The following is a 19,738-nucleotide window of genomic DNA, read 5'->3' as shown; positions in this document are numbered from 1 at the left end:
GTCCCACCCAGCACTCAGCCAGACTGCCCTGGCCCTCTAATGGCCCTGTCCCACAGTACGAGATAATTCCAAGAGCTCTCCCCAGTTAAAAAAAAAATCAAACTCGTGGTAAGCACGGAGAATGAACATAGCGGGTACATCGGAGCTCGGGGACGTCTCTTAGCGGCACGTAACGCTAACGACAGGTACTCAGGAAGACTCGCTAACGGCAGGTATGAACGGGAAGACTCGTGAAGATTTTTTCAACATGTTGATAAATGTCCACGAGAGCCCCGAGTACCATTACCGTAAATCTCCGAGTTCGAATCAGGGCAAACTCGGGAGAGAGAGCTCTTGGAATTAACTCATACCGTGGCACAGGGCTTTAAGCCTTTATCTCGGGGAACTTGCTTCTATGGGCATTGAGGGAGACCTTGTCAACCAAAACAAGTAGGCAGCAGAAAGCAACAATTGCGATCATGTTATTGTCTATTTTAATTTTGTTGTTTTATCTCTTTGCAGAATTTCATCAGCCATCGCGTCTTTAAAACCTTCTCCTCGACAACAAGATGGCGGATGACTGGAAGGTCTCTGAAAGCCTGGGTTTTAGGCCCGGCAGCTTCATAGTTCCAGTCATCTTTTCGCTGATATTCCTTCTTGGGACTGTGGGGAATGGCCTGGTCCTGGCGGTGTTACTGAGGAATGGACAGACAAGCTACAGCACGACCAACCTCTTTATCTTAAACCTCAGCATAGCCGACCTCTTCTTCATCGTGTTCTGTGTCCCCTTCCAAGCCACTATCTACATGCTGGATGGGTGGCTGTTTGGCTCCTTCATGTGCAAAATGGTCCACTTTTTCATCTACCTCACCATGTATGCCAGCAGCTTCACGCTGGCTGCTGTATCTGTTGACAGGTAAGCCCATTCACAGGCCCATTTTGTCAGGACTTTTGTCAGGTCAGGTGGAGCAGAAATAACTTTCAGAGAACAACCAGCTTCAATCCCCGTCAAGCATTTACTCCCCAACGTGGTCTCTCCAGAGAGGCGCCAGGACAGCAGATAAGTTGGAGAAACTCAAGTCAAGTCAAGTCAAGTTTATTTGTCACATACACATACGAGATGTGCAGTGAAATGAAAGTGGCAATGCTCGCGGACTTTTGTGCAAAAGACAAACAACCAAACAACCAAACAAATTATAGATACAATCATACCACACGTATTTTTTTACATAATAATTAATGAAGGGAAGAACGTTCAGTAGAGTTAGTCCCTGGTGAGATTGGCATTTACAGTCCGAATGGCCTCTGGGAAGAAACTCCTTCTCAACCTCTCCGTTCTCACCGCATAGCAACGGAGGCGTTTGCCTGACCGTAGCAACTGGAACAGTCCGTTGCAGGGGTGGAAGGGGTCTCCCATGATTTTTTTTGCTCTGGAGTTGCACCTCCTGATGTATAGTTCCTGCAGGGGGGCGAGTGAAGTTCCCATAGTGCGTTCGGCCGAGGCAACGGGTGAGGCAGCAGTGTTCTAAGAAGGAACTGCAGATGCTGGAAAATCGAAGGTAGACAAAAGTGCTGGAGAAACTCAGCGGGTGCGGCAGCATCTATGGAGCGAAGGAAATAGGCGACGTCTTGGGCCGAAACCCTTCTTCAGACTGATGTAGGGTGGGGGAGGGGGGGAGAAGAAGGGAGAAAGGAAGAGGAGGAGCCAGAGGGCTGAGGGAGAGCTGAGAAGGGGAGGAGACAGCAAGGGCTACCGGAAAAATTGGAGAAGTCGATGGAAATAGGCAATGTTTCAGGCGAAACCCTTCTTCAGACCCGAAACATCGCCTATTTCCTTCGCTTCATAGATGCTGCCCCACCCACTGAGTTTCTCCAGCATTTTTGTCTACCTTCGATTTTCCAGCATCTGCAGTTCCTTCTTAAACAGCAGATAAGTTCATAAGTTATGGGAGCAGAATTAGGCTACTCAGCCCATCAAGTCTACTCCGCCATTCAATCACGGCTGAACTATCTTTCCCTCTCAACCACATTCTCCTGCCTTCTCCCCATAACCGCCGACATCCGTACTAATCAAAATGCTAAAATCTTGTGTGAACACACACACAGTGCTGGACAATTCAGTGCATCAGGCAGCATCTCTGGGCCAAGTTTCAAGTTGGGTAGACGAAAATGCTGGAGAAACTCAGCGGGTGAGGCAGCATCTATGGAGCGAAGGAATAGGTGACGTTTCGGGTCTTGACCCGAAACGTCACCTATTCCTTCGCTCCATAGATGCTGCCTCACCCGCTGAGTTTCTCCAGCATTTTTGTCTACCTTCGATTTTTCCAGCATCTGCAGTTCCTTCTTAAAAAGTTTCAAGTTGGGAATCCTTCTTCAGACTCTAGTGTCTGAAGAAGAGCCCCAACCCGGGGGGGCACTCAGCAGGACCGGTTCAGAGCAGCTATAGCTCTGGGGATGAAGCTGTTCCCGAGTCAGGAGGTGCGGGCGTAGAAGGCCTTGTAACGTCTGCCGGAAGGTAGGAGTTCGAACAGACTATTACAAGGGTGTGAGGAGTCTTTGTGGATGCCGACGGCCTTCCTGAGGCACCGTGTGTGGTAGATGCCCTCCAAGGCGGGTAGCTGTGTCCCAATTATCTTCTGCGCCCTGTGGACGACGCGCTGAAGAGCGCTCCTCTCCGCCTCCGTGCAGCTGAGATACCACACAGAGATGCCACACAGAGTATGCTTTCTGTGGTTTAGCGGTAGAAGGTTGTCAGCAGCTGTTGGGGAAGACCAGTCTTTTTCAATGTTCTTAGGAAGAGCAGTCATTGCTGTGCCTTCTTGACCAGCGCAGCAGTGTTGGTGGACCATGTGATGTCCTCCGAAATGTGTGTGCCCAGAAACCTAAAGCTGGATCGTTACTAATAAACCTAAACTCAAGAAAAAGATTTTATCCAGCGATGAGTTGGAGCGCAACTGTCCGCCAGACGGAACAGTGGAGGCAAAAGCACTCGTTGGCGTGGAGACGTTGGAGAAAGGTGCAAGGAAGGAAAGAATAGGAAGGTAAACATGACCCAAGAGATGAGGGGAGACTTGGGGTAGTGGAGGGGGAGGATTAGCTACAATCTCACTGCATGTGGTTATGGTGGAATGTGAAGAAGCATTCCAAAGAATGCTTCTTGTTACGATGCTTGTGGTAATTGACCAGCTGAAGCTTTGCAGTGAAGAAACACTTTTATGAAAAACCTTTGGGACAGATTTGCCTATATCTGTGCTGTAGGTTAGCGGTGTACATTGCAATAGGAACAGCGGTGATATGATGGTCCTCAGGGACCCTAAACAACACCAACACCAGAGATAGACATTAATTGCTGGAGTAACTCTGGAGAGAAGGAATGGGTGACGTTTCGGGTCGAGACCCTTCTTCAGACTGAGAGTTAGGGGAGAGGGAAGACACAGAGATATGAAGGTAGGCACAAAAAGCTGGAATAACTCAGTGGGACAGGCAGCATCTCTGGAGAGAAGGAATGATTGAAGAAGGGTCTCGACGCAAAACATCACCCATTCCTTCTCTCCAGAGATGCTGCCTGTCCCGCTGAGTTACTCCAGCTTTTTGTGACTATCTTCGGTTTGAACCAGCATCTGCAGTTCCTTCCTACACAGAGATATGGAAGGGTAAGGTGTGTAAATGACAGATCAGTCTGAAGAAGGGTCTCGACCCGAAACGTCACCCATTCCTTCTCTCCAGAGATGCTGCCTGTCCCGCTGAGTTACTCCAGCATTTTCTGTCTATCTTCGGTGTAAAACTGCAGTTCCTTCCTCCGCACAACACCAACACCAGCACAGTTTCTTCAGAGAAAACCCCTGAGGCAGAAGCCGAAACCTTTCATGTTTACACACTAGACCATGGATTGAAACCCCAATGGAATTGTTGATGGAGTCCATCGACCTACAGGCCTGCTCTGGTCCAGAGAAAAAAAACATTTGAAGTACACAACGTCATCTTGTTGGAACTGACAGTGGGGTGGGAGGACCGTCTGGAGGAGGCCCACGAGAGGAAGATGACCAAGCTGGTCATAGACTCCCGTAAGCAGGGCTGGAAGGCAAGGTGTACGCCCATCGAGGTTGGCTGCAGAGGTTTTGCAGGGCAAAGCCTTGAGTGCGCTGGGCATCAACGGAGTGGCGAGGAGAAGGGCCATCAAGAACACCACAGAGGCAGCGGAGAAGGCCTCGAGATGGCTCTGGATCAGGAGAGGAGGTCCATGGGGAGGAGCGAATGCCACCTGAACACAAGTCGTGGTCTGATCAACCACGGCTGGGTCGCCTGGGTGAGGGTGTCTGATGTTGAAAGACCCGAAACACCCAACGACCCCAGCTTACATCACTGATGATGTGTTCAGCAGCAGTATTTTCAAGAGATGTATTTTTATCAATCTCACATTTCCCCTGCAAAGTTGCATACTTTCCCTTCAAATATCCCCCTTGGCAATTACTACACCTGCCTTCCAAAGCATCGCACACCATGAGAATATTCTGCATGTGCAACAATCGCCTCTCAGTGTCTGGTTCTTGTTGCCAATTACCTGAAGTACTGCAGCAAAAACATCTTGTCTTTGACAATTACCGTGTATCACAGATCCACTGATAAAAGCTCGGATCTGACCACATATGAACGCCTCAGAACAAAACCACCAAAACCACCACCAACAACCTTTTGAGTATAGGAGCAGGGAGGTTCTACTGCAGTTGTACAGGGTCTTGGTGAGACCACACCTGGAGTATTGCGTACAGTTTTGGTCTCCAAATCTGAGGAAGGACATTATAGCCATAGAGGGAGTGCAGAGAAGGTTCACCAGACTGATTCCTGGGATGTCAGGACTTTCATATGAAGAAAGACTGGATAGACGCGGCTTGTACTCGCTAGAATTTAGGAGGTTGAGAGGGGATCTTATAGAAACGTACAAAATTCTTATGGGGTTGGACAGGCTAGATGCAGGAAGATTGTTCCCGATGTTGGGGAAGTCCAGGACAAGGGGTCACAGCTTAAGGATAAGGGGGAAATCCTTTAGGACCGAGATGAGAAGAAACTTTTTCACACAGAGAGTGGTGAATCTCTGGAACTCTCTGCCACAGAGGGTAGTTGAGGCCAGTTCATTGGCTATATTTAAGAGGGAGTTAGATGTGGCCCTTGTGGCTAAAGGGATCAGGGGGTATGGAGAGAAGGCAGGTACAGGATACTGAGTTGGATGATCAGCCATGATCATATTGAATGGCGGTGCAGGCTCGAAGGGCCGAATGGCCTACTCCTGCACCTATTTTCTATGTTTCTATGTATCTATGTAACAGCAGAGGCGATGTGAATTATCAAGGGGTATCAATTGACGTAAAATCAAAGCATTTCTATTTCTTCAGATTGTGCGGTAGACACAAAATGCTGGAGTAACTCAGCGGGACAGGCAGCATCTCCAGAGAGAAACATAGAAAATAGGTGCAGGAGTAGGCCATTCGGCCCTTCGAGCCTGCACCGCCATTCAATATGATCATGGCTGATCATCCAACTCAGTATCCTGTACCTGCCTTCTCTCCATACCCCCTGATCCCTTTAGCCACAAGGGCCACATCTAACTCCCTCTTAAATATAGCCAATGAACTGGCCTCAACTACCTTCTGTGGCAGAGAGTTCCAGAGACTCACCACTCTCTGCGTGAAGGAATGGGTGACGTTTCGGGTCGAGACCCATTCACCTTTGTGCGATATTAGTATTTAAGGCATGTTCCGCCATTCAATGTGATCATGGCTGATCATCCCCAATCAGTACCCCATTCCTGCCTTCTCCCCATATCCCCTGACTCCGCTATCTCTAAGAGCCCTATCTAGCTTGGGCCACATGACAATAAAACACTCTTGACTCTTTAGTTGTAGGAAGGAACTGCAGATGCTGGTTTAAACCGAAGATAGACACAAAATGCTGGAGTAACTCAGCGGGACAGGCAGCATAGAGTCAAGTGTTCAAGTTAGTTTATTGTCATGTGTCCCTGATAGGACAATGAAATTCTTGCTTTGCTTCAGCACATAGAACATAGTAAGCATTTACTACAAAACAGATCAGTGTGTCCATATACAATAATATAAATATATAGACATAGAGTGATACAGCGTGGAAACAGGCCCTTCGACCCAAATTGCCGACACCGGCCAACATGTATGTCCCAGTTACATTAGTCCCACCTGCCTGCGCTTGGTCCATATCCCTCCAAATCTGTCCTATCCATGCACCTGTCTAGAATCTCTGGATCACTCATTCCGTGACGCCTTATGCCCCTGTCCCACTTAGGAAACCTGAACGGAAACCTCTGGAGACTTTGCGCCCCACCCAAGGTTTCCTTGCGGTTCCCGGAGGTTGCAGGTGGTTGCCGGAGGTTGCAGGTAGTGGAAGCAGGTAGGGAGACTGACAAAAACCTCCGGGAACCGCACGGAAACCTTGGGTGGGGCGCAAAGTCTCCAGAGGTTTCTGTTCAGGTTTCCTAAGTGGGACAGGGGCATTAATGTATATCTGAGTGGGAAGGAGATCTGTGACCAATCCACAAAAAAGATATAGAGGGGAAGTGAATAGGCAAAATAATGCAACTGATGGTGCATAATGTGGAAAATGTGAGATCATGAGAAGGAGAAATTGGAACATTTTACAAGAGTGTGAAATGCTGATGGATTCTAGTGAGCTGCCTCAGAAGACACAGGCAGGCACAATAAGTAAATAAGGCGGATGGCATGTTGGCCTTCCTTGAAAAGAGATTGAAGTACAAGAAATTTATAAAACATATAAAATTATAAAAGGACTGGACAAGCTAGATGCAGGAAAAATGCTCCCAATGTTGGGCGAGTCCAGAACCAGGGGCCACAGTCTTACAATAAAGGGGAGGTCATTTAAGACTGAGGTGAGTAAAAACTTTTTCATCCAGAGAGTTGTGAATTTGTGGAATTCCCTGCCACAGAGGGCAGTGGAGGCCAAGTCACTGGATGGATTTAAGAGAGAGTTAGATAGAGCTCTAGGGGCGGGTAGAAGATTGCAACCTTCATGTGGTCCGCCCTGTTTCGACGAATGCAATCAACCTGGCGTGCACAATCAAGTAAGATCAAATAGAACAAGTTGTCCTACAACTTTAGGCTGTGCACGCCATGCACAAGAAGAAGAAGAATCTCTAGGGGCTAGTGAAATCAAGGGATATCATGATCACAATGATGGCTCGAAGGGCCGAATGGCCTCCTCCTGCACCTGTTTTCTATATTTCTATGTGTCTAAGTGATCGATGGTCGGCATGGACTCCGGGCGCTGAAATACTGTTTCTATGCGGTATCAGTAAAATACAAATAAAATCAAAATATGGGCTGCAGTCACAATATTCTTGTGTTGCAATTATACCAGTTGAATCACTGGTGAAATCACATCTCCAGGACTCCAGCAGTTCAAGGAGGGCAGCTCACGACGCCTTAAAGGCAATTAGAGATAGTAAATTAAATGCTGGCTCAGCCTGCGGAGTCCACAACGAATAATAAATGAATAATAACTAGAGTTTTGTTTAATTAATCCAGCGGCCTCTGGCATTGATGTGAACTACATCTTGTATAAAAGATAACATTTGCAATTAACAGATGGAAGTTAGGGTAGAAGTAGTTGCCTCTGGGGGAGGAGAGCAGGTTTCCATGTCTGAATACCTGATAAACGATCAATTTGTGCTCCAGACACAGTCTTAACAAGGCTCAATATAAGTGGAGCAAGACCTTCCTCTTATATTCAAACGCTCGTGCAATGAAGGTTAACGCACTATTTGCCTTCTTGGTTGCTTGCTGAACCCGCGGGGTTAATTCCAGCCCGTTTACTTACAAGATCAGCCAGAGTTACGCTCCACACCAAAACCTTCCGATCTGTGGTTGGCACGGTGGCACAGCTGGTAGAGATGCTGCCTCACAATGTCCTGGGTTCGTTCATAGAAACATAGACAATAGGTGCAGGAGTAGGCCGTTCGGCCCTTCGAGCCCTCACCGCCATTCGATATGATCATGGCTGATCATCCAACTCAGTATCCCATCCCTGCCTTCTCTCCATACCCCAATCCCTTTAGCCACAAGGGCCACATCTAACTCCCTCTTAAATATAGCCAATGAACTGGCCTCAACTACCTTCTGTAGCAGAGAATTCCACAGATTCACCACTCTCTGTGTAAAAAATGATTTTCTCATCTCAGTCCTAAAAGACTTCCCCCTTATCCTTAAACTGTGACCCCCTAGTTCTGGACTTCCCCAACATCGGGAATAATCCTCCTGCATCTAGCCTGTCCAACCCCTTAAGAATTTTGTAAGTTTCTATAAGATCCCCCCTCAATCTTCTAAATTCTAGCGTGTACAAGCCAAGTCTATCCAGTCTTTCCTCATATGAAAGTCCTGCCATCCCAGGAATCAGTCTGGTGAACCTTCTCTGTACTCCCTCTATGGCAAGAATGTCTTTCCTCAGATTAGGAGACCAAAACTGTACGCAATACTCCAGGTGTGGTCTCACAAAGACCCTGTACAACTGCAGTAGAACCTCCCTGCTCTTATACTCAAATCCTTTTGCTATGAACCTCAAGAGCATTGTGTGTGGAGCTTGCAACACTCTTCATCTAGTTTCCTCCAACACCCCAAAGATGTGTACTTTTGCACTTTAATTGACCTCTGCAAAATAGCCCCCTGTGTGTATGGAGTGGATGTGAAAGTGGGATAACATAGAACTAGTGTGATCAGGTAGAAGGTACAGGAGCCTGAAGACTGCAACGACCAGGTTCAGGAATAGCTACTTCCCCACAGCCATCAGGCCATTAAACTTGGCTCAGACAAAACTCTGAACATTAATAACCCATTATCTGTTATTTGCACTTTATCAGTTTATTTATTCATGTGTGTATATATTTATACAATGGTATATGGACACACTGATCTGTTCTGTAGTCATGCCTACTATGTTTTGTTGTGCTGAAGCAAAGCAAGAATTTCAATGTCCTATCAGGGACACATGACAATAAACTCTCTTGAATCTTGAAAATAGTGAGCAGTTTTGGGCCCCATATATGTGAGGAAGGATGTGCTGGTGTTGGAGAGAGTCCAGAAGAGGTTTACAAGTATGATTGGGTTAAACTATGATGAGCATTTGAAGCCTCAGGTCCAGTACTCGCTGGAGTTTAGAAGGGTGAAGGGATATCTCATTGAAATCTACCGAATAATCAAAGGCCTAGATAGAGTGGACTTGGAAAGGAAGTTTCCAGTAATGGGAGAATTTAGGACCAGAGGGCACAGCCTCAGAATCAAAGGACACAACTTTAGATTAGGAAGGTACACAAAAATGCTGGAGAAACTCAGCGGGTTTATCTATGATGCTGCTGCACCCGCTGAGTTTCTCCAGCATGTTTGTGTACCTTCGATTTTCCAGCATCTGCAGTTCCTTCTTGAATACCTTTAGAATAGGACTAGTGTGAACAGGTGATTGATGGTCGGCATGGACTTAGGCAAAGGGTCAAAGGGCCTGTTTCTATGCCGCATCTTTCAATCAATAAATCAGCCTCTTATCATTTCTAACCACTCTGTGTTGCTATACTTTCACCAAAATGAGCAAGGATGGGCATTTGAGGATGGGATATGGGGAAAAATGCAAGAACGGGGTACTGATTTTGGATAATCAGCCATGATCATATTGAATGGAGGTGCTGGCTAGAAGGGCCGAATGGCCGACTCCTGCACTTACGTTCTATGTTTCTAGGATCCAGAGGTTGGGCAGGGCCAAGGGTGGGTGGTAATAGATCATGGAGCTGCGACTGATACTGATCCAGCCCTGTTCTGAGTTGGATGATCAGCCATGATCATATTGTGCAGGCTCGAAGGGCCGGATGGCGGATGTGCAGGAGTGGGCGCAGTCTGTGTATGGCAGCCTGCCCGCAGTCCGTCTCTTCACGCGGCCTGAGGACCACGAGTGTCCCGGTCTCCGGGGAGGAGGCAGCCGCTCCAGACTTTCCAAGCCGCTGAGGAATGTTTCACCCGACGCTGGAGTTCCATGTTCTCGGCAAGAGGGCCCTGAAGATTATCGGGGTGGCTGCAAGGCCACAAATGGGCCCCAACCTCGGGTGTTTCACAGAGGAAGAGGACTTAACTTTCTGGTGTCAGTGGAAATGTTTGATTCTGCTGTGGGGGGACGTTTGTGTTGAACTCTATAATATGTTGTGTCCATTTTCTTTATTTTTTAACCTTTTTCTATGGCATGGAAACTTATTATTTATTTTATTTAAAGCACTTTGGTGTCAATGCGAGTTGACTTAAAACGTGCTATATAAATAAAACTTACTTACTTACTTATTCCTGCACCTATTTTCTGTTTCTATGTTTCTATTAAATAATATGATGTAAAAATATGTTATGACAATTCACAATATTCTCAAGAACCCCTTTGTTTTTATTTTGTTTGTAGATACCTTGCCATCAGGTACCCCTTGAAATCGAGGGATCTTCGCACAGCGCGCAATGCCTTAATTGCCATTGGAATAATCTGGGCGTTGTCAATGGTTTTAGCTGGGCCTTACTTGAATTATTACCAGATTGTCCTCTACAATGGGGTGCCTGTCTGCGTGCCAATCTGGGCGGACAAGAGGAGAAAGGTCATGGATGTTTCCTCGTTTGTTTTCGGGTATGTTATCCCAGTTACGATCCTGAGCTTTGCCTACACCCGGACAATCAAGTACCTGTGGACATCGGTGGATCCCATTGAGACGGTGTCGGAAGCCAAGAAGGCCAAGCGGAAGGTGACCAAGATGATTATCATAGTCGCCGTGTTGTTCTGCCTGTGTTGGCTGCCCCACCATGTGGTGATCATGTGCTTCTGGTTCGGCCACTTCCCCTTCAACAAGGCCACCTACGCCTTCAGGCTCATCGCGCACTGCATGTCCTACGCCAACTCCTGCCTCAACCCCATCGTCTACGCGTTGATATCCAAACATTTCCGGAAACGGTTCAAGCAAGTCTTCACCTGCCTGCTGAAGAAGAAGGCCCTCAACAAAGTGCACGTCCTGCATGTGGCCAACACCGTGACTGGGCTCCAGCCTGCCTCCACCGACATCTCCCAGACCAACGAACAAAACTACATGGTCGGTCGCTCGGCGCTGGTGGAAAGCAACCTGGTGGTGCTTGGAGAGCCCGGAGCAGCTCAGAGGCACGAGGTCTGACATTATCCATCGGCCAGAAAGCAAATGCAAGTCTGAGAGGAATGTTGTTCTCACCGTATCTCTGGCACGTTCACTGATTTCCTTCAGTAGCGTTGGATTTGGAGTAGGAGCAAATTTTGATGGAGCCATCTGATTACAACGGGTTTCCACTGTGTGAAAAGGCACTTTGGTTTGAAGGTCAACATCACATTGAATGGCGGTGCTGGCTCGAAGGGCCAAATGGCCTACTCCTGCACCTATTGTCTATTGTCTAACTTCTTCTTCTTATCGAGTCCACACACAAGATTAGAAGTTGTTCAGCCAGAGCTGAACACACTTCTCGACATCTGCACAATGGTGTCTGTCTTGTCGCTTCTTGTGCTTCTTGTACGTGGTGGTGGAAAGATTGGTTGAAACAGGGCCTGCGACGTGAACGCTCTTTCCTTGACCCCATTGTCTAACTGAAGAACTCAAGTAATTGGGTGCAAGCCTTTGCATTTCTAATCATGCAGTTGTCATTAACCATCTTGCCACTTGACTGTTCAATTCGGGACATGCATAGTCTTCGATACTTACTTACTTACTGCCTATTCTGCCTCCTGGCATGTAGGGCAGCAACGAAGGTCCTCCACTCAGTGGTGTTGATTCCTTCAGTTGCTGTTTCCGTAACATGTTTGTTTCACGAGACAGGGTTGTTAGCCCTGCGCTCAATCTCCAACCTGGAGGACCAGTGGATCGCTCTTCATCTCACCTCTACCCTTCGACCTGCCCAGCATGGGAGACCCTAACAGGAGAGCCTATTTTGTTGCCTATTTCCTTCGCTCCATAGATGCTGCCGCACCCGCTGAGTTTCTCCAGCATTTTTGTCTACCTTCAAATTCTAATGTGGTGTGGCATTGCTCTAGGGGTGACTGAGACACACAAGCTCCCCGACCACAACAAGGATGGAATCAAACGGGGAGAAAGTCACACCATTGACACTAACTAACAAGACTTCCCGACACTTTTCCCCAGCTTCATATTATTCAGCAGGTTGCAGACTTGTTGCAAGTGTGTTAGCTTCAAGCAGCTTTATGTATTGTAGTGGGGTATCATGTCAGGAAGTAGGGAGTATTTGACTGATTTGATTCAGTTAGTTGCTTCAGAAATAAATGTTTCTGTTGAATTAGTCGAGTGTTACGCAGCTCTGGCCTGGGGTGAGATTTGGGAAAACACAGATTTCTGGTTCGCCTGGGACTCTTAACATGGGCTTGTCTCCCTCTGTACACCATTGAGGGGGGATCTTATAGAAACTTACAAAATTCTTAAGGGGTGGACAGGCTAGATGCAGGAAGATTGTTCCCGATGTTGGGGAAGTCCAGAACTAGGGGTCACAGTTTAAGGATAAGAGGGAAGTCTTTTTGGACCGAGATGAGAAAATCATTTTTTACACAGAGAGTGGTGAATCTGTGGAATTCTCTGCCACAGAAGGTAGTTGAGGCCAGTTCATTGGCTATATTTAAGAGTTAGATGTGGCCCTTGTTGCTAAAGGGATCAGGGGGTATGGAGAGAAGGCAGTGATGGGATACTGAGTTGGATGATCAGCCATGATCATATTGAATGGCGGTGCAGGCTCGAAGGGCCGAATGGCCTACTCCTGCACCTATGTTTCTATGTTTCTATGTACACTGTCTTGGTACCTGCGACGTCTTGAAAACATCCACGGCTTTACACCTGCATCTTTAAAGACAATCTGAAGAAGGGTCTCGGCCCGAAACGTTGCCTATTTCCTTCGCTCCATAGATGCTGCCGCACCCGCTGAGTTTCCCCAGCATTTTTGTCTACTTGCAAATTCTAATATGGTCTGAAGAAGGGTCTCGACCCGAACCGCCACCCATTCCTTCTCTCCAGAGTTGCTGCCTGTCCCGCTGAGTTACTCCAGCTTTTTGTGTCTGTCTTCTACAAAGAAAGCTTTAGCATTTGGTGAAAGTGTGAAAATAAACATTTGGTGACAGTACACTGTGTCAGTGATGGGTTATTTTTTGGTATTTTTGGCATCAGGGTCAGCATGGACACGACGGGCCGAAGGGCCAGTTTCTATGATGCATGACGTTAATATTTCATTCTGATTCATCTGAGCACTGAGGTGAACCTGGTGCACAGGAGATGCCTTCTTCAGATGAATTATTAAATCCTTGTTCGTTTGTTCACACAACATGCCTGCGGCATTGTTTCCCTTGCACATTAATCCATTCTCGCTACCCCCCTCTCTCTTTCTCCTCCCCTCTCCATTTCACTCTCCCCATCGCTCCACTTCTCCCAACCCCTCTTTCCCTTGCTCTCCCCTCTATCTGTCTTTCTCCATCTCACTTTCTCTCTCCCATCTCCCTCTTTCCCCCCATTCTCCTTTTCTCTCTCCCCTCTCCCTCCTCGCCCTTTTTCTCTCCTCCTCTACCTCTCTCTCTCTTCTCTCCCTCTTTCTCCCTCTCACTCTCTCTCAACCTCTCCCTCTGCCTCTCTACCTCTCTCTACCTCTCTGTCTCGCTCTCTCTCTCTCTCTCTCTCTCTGTGGCCATCTCACTCTTTCTCCGTCTGTATGTTTTCTCTTCTCTGCATCTCTCCCTCTGACCACCGCTGTCTCAGCCATGATCACAATGAATGGCGGTGCTGGCTCGAAGGGCCGAATGGCCTCGCCCTGCACCTATTTTCTAATTTTCTATGTAAGGGCCCGGCCATTCAAGGCAGAGATGAGGAGAACTTTCATCACCCAGAGCTCCTACCCCTCCCCCCCCCCCCCCCCACCCCACCCGCCCCCCAAGTTCTCCGGAGATGCTGCCTGAAGTTAATCCAGCACTCTTTCTGCAAAACTACATCTGCAAATCCTTGTGTCCAGCATTATATATGCTTGCCAGATTGCATTGAGAGAGGGAGAGGGAATTGTAGAGAATTGGAAGCAGTAACAACAATGAAATGAACGTAAGACTGTGCCAGAGACTGGAAGTCGCAAACACACGAGGATATGTTTACCGGGAGCTTCAATGATGAACACCATCAACGGCTGACTGCTGGTGACTAAACTGTGAACACAACAGGCCATAGAAACATAGAAACTAGGTGCAGGAGTCAACCATTCGGCCCTTCGAGCCAGCACTGCCATTCAATATGATCATGGCTGATCATCCAGAATCAGTACCCCGTTCCTGCTTTCTCCCCATATCCCTTGATTCCATTAGCCCGAAGAGCTATATCTAGCTCTCTGTTGAAAACATCCAGTGAATCAGCCTCCACTGCCTTCTGTGGCAGAGAATTCCACAGATTCCTAACTCTCTGAGTGAAAAAGCTTTTCCTCATCTCAGTCCCAAATGGCCTACCCCTTATCCTTCAACAGTGACCCCTGGTTCTGGACTCCCCCAACATTTTTTGCACATCTAGCCTGTCCAATCCCTTAAGAATTTTATATGTTTCTATAAGATATCCTCTCATCCTTCTAAATTCCAGTGAATACAAGCCCAGTCGACCCATTCTTTGATCGATAATATTGCAGGTTTTCTGCAGTTCCAGCAGCCAAGATGAATGTTGATTGTGTGAGGAAACAAGTGCACATTGATTTGCAATTGAACAAGAATATTTCTCCAGTCCTGGCATCAGTGCCTTGACCTTCCTGTGGAGGTCTCGATGCAGCACAGCATGCCAGAGTGGCAAAGATGCATATCAAGTTGCAGCAGACCAACTGGATACATCTTAGTTTAGTTTAGCCTTCCTGAGCTTTAGTTTTTAGTTTTTAGTTTAGTTTAGGGGTGAGAAGATTGCAACTTTCACATGGTCTGCCCTGTTTCAACGAATGCAATCAACCCGGCGTGCACAATCAAATAAGATCAAATAGAACAAGTTGTCCTACAACTTTAGGCTGTGCACGCCACAAGCAGGAAGAAGTTTACTTCAGAGATACAGCGCGGAAACAGTCCCTTTGGCCCACCGAGTCTGCGCTGACCAGCGATCCCCGCACACTAACGCCCCTGTCCCACTTAGGAAACCTGAACGGAAACCTCTGGAGACTTTGCGCCCCACCCAAGGTTTCCGTGCGGTTCCCGGAGGTTGCAGGTGGTTGCCGGAGGTTGCAGGTAGTGGAAGCAGGTTGGGAGACTGACAAAAACCTCCGGGAACCGCACGGAAACCTTGGGTGGGGCGCAAAGTCTCCAGAGGTTTCCGTTCAGGTTTCCTAAGTGGGACAGGGGCATTACACTATTCTACACCCAGGTGTTGTGGGTTGAGAGGGAAAAATAGATCAGCCACGAATGGATGGTGGAGCAGACTCGATGGGACGAATGGCCTAATTCTGCTCCAATGCTGTATAGTTGCTAGCTTTTGTAAACCTATGGAGTCAACGATGGCTCCCCTTCAGCCTGGCTTGCAATGTTATCAAGGATGGGGCAAGTTAGAAGCTGCTCCTCCCTCAAGGGTGTAATTACACAGAATCTTAATACACATTCAGAAATTCACACCCAGAGTAGGGGAATCGAGGACCAGGGGACATAGGATCAAGGTGAAGGGGAAAAGATTTAACAGGAATCTGAGGGGTGACTTTTTCACACAAAGGGTGGTGGGTGTGTGGATTAAGCTGCCAGAGGAGGTCGTTGAGGCTGGGACTCTCCCAACATTTCAGCAACAGTTAGACAGGTACATGGATAGGACAGGTTTGGAGGGATATGGACCAAGCGCAGGCAGGTGGGACTATTGTAGCTGGGACATTGTTGGGCCGAAGGGCTAAATATTCCCAGCAAACCTGAAATATTCTTTAGAAAAACATTCCCTGCACCATAAACATTGGACATCGCTTCTGTAAACTGACTCTGCTGGGAAAATTATATTCCGGTCAGGACTACAAGAAATAAAAGAGAATGATTCAAACCTCCAAGGGCCCTAGAGAATAGAAAATATCTTTCCACTTTATTCTGACGAGCGAGCGGTGGAAGGAACGCCGTTCCATCTCTGAACAAATACTGGCCGATGATTTAGTGAAGAATAAATGTAGACGCAAGCGACCATAGGGAGTAAGGAAAGACTATTTAAAAATGTAAATAATGCAAATGAATGTACATTTTTCATAGGCTTGTTAGATTTTTAAAACATTGTGTATTTTAAAATTGTTCACAAGGCATTGAGTGAAAACTCAGACTGTCATAGTCTCCAGGACTGGTGGGAGCCAAGCAAGAGCCATTCAACCATTGTAAGCAAGCAAGTAAGTAAGCAAGTAAAGGGCCTGTCCCACAAGCATGTGATTGCATGCGTCTAGCGCGACCAAACGTGGTGGCTTGAGGCGTACGGCCTCGCGGGGCCGGTCCCAATTCGAGCCGCGGAGGCGTCTGGAGTTGTGCGTGGCTGGTCCCAACATCATACTCACCAATCAGCTGGGCAGGAGGCGTGCCGACTGAATTTGGATGTTGCACCGTAATCGTGCAACTCCACGCGCGTGACGTACGGCGTGTACGACGTCGAGACGCAGCAAACGACCGTCGAGGCGCTGCATACGGCCTCAATGCGGCTGCGGGCCGACAGGCCGTTGTCACGTGAGATTTTCGGACAGTGCAAGATCTTTGGAGCCCCGTGCGGTGTCGGGACCAGCCCCGCACAACTCCATACGCCTCCGCCGATCGAAGTGGGACCGGCCCCGCGAGGCCGTAAGCCTCAAGCGACCACATTTGGTTGCGCTAGACGCATGCTGGTCGGACAGGCCCTTAAGTTTATTGGCCAAGTATTCACATACAAGGAATTTGCCTTGATGCTCCGCCCACAAGTAACAACATGACATACAGTGACAGTTACGAATGACTCAGAAAACACTAAACATTAATAATAATAAAACATTAATGATAAAACACCATTGATCAAACATGTGAACCAACACAAGGATACCATTCTTTGTGTGGGAGGGAACTGCAGATGCTGGTTTAAACTGAAGATAGACACAAAATGCTGGAGTAACTCAGCGGGACAGGCAGCATCTCTGGAGAGAAGGAATGGGTGACGTTTCGGGTCGAGACCCTTCTTCAGACTGGTTAGGGATAAGGGAAACAAGAGATATAAAGGAAACAGGCCATTGGTAGCTGTTTGTTGGGTGGAAATGAGAAGCCGGCGTGACTTGGGTGGGGGAGAGATAGAGAGAGAGGGAATGCCTGAAGTTAGAGAAATCAATATTCATACCACTGGGGTGTGAGCTGCCCAAGCGAAATATGAGATGCTGTTTCTCCAATTTACGTTTAAAACATCGCATTCACTCTGCCAATGGAGGAGGCCTAGGACAGAAAGTCAGCGTGGAATGGGAAGGAGAATTAAAGTGTTTAGCAACCGGGAGATCAGGTAGGTTCAGGTGGACTGAGCGAAGGTGTTCAGTGAAACGATCGCCCAGTCTATGTCTCTTTCCTTGTTTGTGTGACCAGACCTTACAAAATAGCAGATAGACGACACAAAATGCTAGAGTAACTCAGTGGGACAGGCAGCATCTCCCTGTGAGGAACGGGTGACGTTTCGGGTCGAGACCCTTCTTCAAACTGAACAAACAAACGCCCTTGTTTGTTTGCTCCAAGTGTTGAAATCTTGGCCAACCAATTAGACACAGATGACCCACCACTGACTGCTCTGGGTTCCTCTGCTCATGTACACACCTTCCAGTATACAATACTCATGTGTACGTCTGGGAGTCACTGTATGTGTAAACATGTGGTGTGTGTGTGTGTCACTCTGTGTGCATGTGTCTGTCAGTGTGTCCCTGTGTATATGTTTAGTGTATGTACATCTCTATATGTGTCTATATGTGTTTATTTCTCCTGTATGTGTGTGTGTCTCTGTATGTGTGCTATCACTCTATAGATATATATATATATATGCGTGAGTGTATATATATATATATATAAATATATAAATGCATATATGGGGCAGATGGGGCTCGTCAGCCTGGGAAGGCAGTCCATCCAGGAGAGGGAAAACACTGATTTAAAACCTCCACTGCCTTGTGGCCATATCCTGTCATGGAAAAGGCTCCAGGAGTAAACCTCAAGAAAATCCAGAGTCGGAGCCCCTAAGGCAGTTTGTCGTTGTCTACAACCTCGCTCTGGCAGCTCCTGCGACGGCGCTGGTGCTAAATTGCAACGGACCTGCTGTTCCTTTGGATCGATCAACGACGTGGAGAGGGGGGGACGTGCTGCATGGGCAACAGCCTGTCCTCCACATGACATCGATCGCCCAGGCTTGCATCCGACCAGGATGCGTCACCCATGGTCATTCATGACCGAGGGGCCTACTACTATGCGTGTGTGTGCGTGTGTCCACCTGTGAGTGAGTGTGTGTATGTCTGTGAGTGTGTGTGTGTGTGTGTGTGTGGGTGTGTGTGTGTGTGTGTGTGTGTGTGTGTGTGTGTGTCCGTGTGTGTGTGCGCCCGTGTGTGTGTGTGCCCGTGTGTGAGTGTGTGCCCGAGTGTGTGTGTGTGTGTGTGTGTGTGTGCGTGTGTGTGTGAGTGTGTCCGAGTGTGTGTGTGTGTGAGTGTGTGCATATGTGTGTGTCTGTATGTGTGTGTGTGTATGTGTGTGTGTGAATATGTTTGTGAGAGTGTGTGTGTGTATGTGCTTGAATATGTGTGTGTGTGTGTGTGAATGTGTGTGTGTGGGTTAACATGCTGATGAATAACACCTAAGAACAAAATCAATTCCTGCACACAGATGACCCGCGGGAGATTTATCGAACTCAGCTCGTTTAATTTCTTGTTCGTTTCTGGTTTAATTTTCGAGTCTAAAATCAATATCCTTTGCCTCAGTCATGGGCTGCATGAACATTAGATCAAGGCTCGCACAGGAAGCTGTTCGTGCACCTCCACTGATACTCCATGCGGTTACTTCATTAGCTGCAGAGCCCCTGTGTATCTGGCTCTCAGTACAAACACAGACATGACCAAGAAGATATGAGATTGTGTGTGAGCCTCACCAATGATCCCCACCCTGCCGAGCGAGTAAAAGCTCAGCAAGCAGGCGTGAGGGTGAGCCCCCTTCGTTCATTGTGTACGGAGGAACTGCAGATGCTGGTTTACACCGAAGGTAGGTGCAAAAAGCTGGTGTAACTCAGCGGGTCTGGCAGCATCTCTGGAGAGAAGGAACGGGTGAGTGAAGAAGGGTCTCGACCGAAAACATCACCCAATCCTTCTCTCCAGAGATGCTGCCTGACCCGATGAGTTACTCCAGCATTTTGAATCCATCTTCGGGACAATAGACAATAGACAATAGGTGCAGGAGTAGGCCATTTGGCCCTTCGAGCCAGCACCGCCATTCAATGTGATCATGGCTGATCATCCCCAATCAGTACCCCGTTCCTGCCTTCTCCCCATATCCCCTGACTCCGCTATTTTTAAGAGCCCTATCTAGCTCTCTCTTGAAAGCATCCAGAGAACCGGCCTCCACCACCCTCTGAGGCAGAGAATTCCACAGACTCACAACTCTCTGTGAGAAAAAGTGTTTCCTCGTCTCCGTTCTAAATGGCTTGCCCCTTATTCTTAAACTGTGGCCCCTGGTTCTGGACTGGGGAAGGGTTAATGTCTGG

General features: G+C 47.8%; 1 protein-coding gene across 1 annotated transcript; it reads left to right on the top strand.

Moving 5' to 3' along the window:
* The first annotated feature begins 540 nt into the window (after positions 1–540).
* On the top strand, positions 541–11,197 carry galr3 (galanin receptor 3). Its single transcript, XM_033013127.1, has 2 exons — positions 541–895; positions 10,447–11,197. Exons 1-2 carry the CDS (start codon positions 549–551, stop codon positions 11,195–11,197), a joined length of 1,098 nt encoding a protein of 365 aa, XP_032869018.1. The 5' UTR covers positions 541–548.
* Positions 11,198–19,738: the final 8,541 nt, after the last annotated feature.

Source organism: Amblyraja radiata, chromosome 38 (assembly GCF_010909765.2).
Source record: "Amblyraja radiata isolate CabotCenter1 chromosome 38, sAmbRad1.1.pri, whole genome shotgun sequence".
Taxonomy (NCBI): domain Eukaryota; kingdom Metazoa; phylum Chordata; class Chondrichthyes; order Rajiformes; family Rajidae; genus Amblyraja; species Amblyraja radiata.
This window is presented reverse-complemented; position numbering and strand designations above follow the sequence as displayed.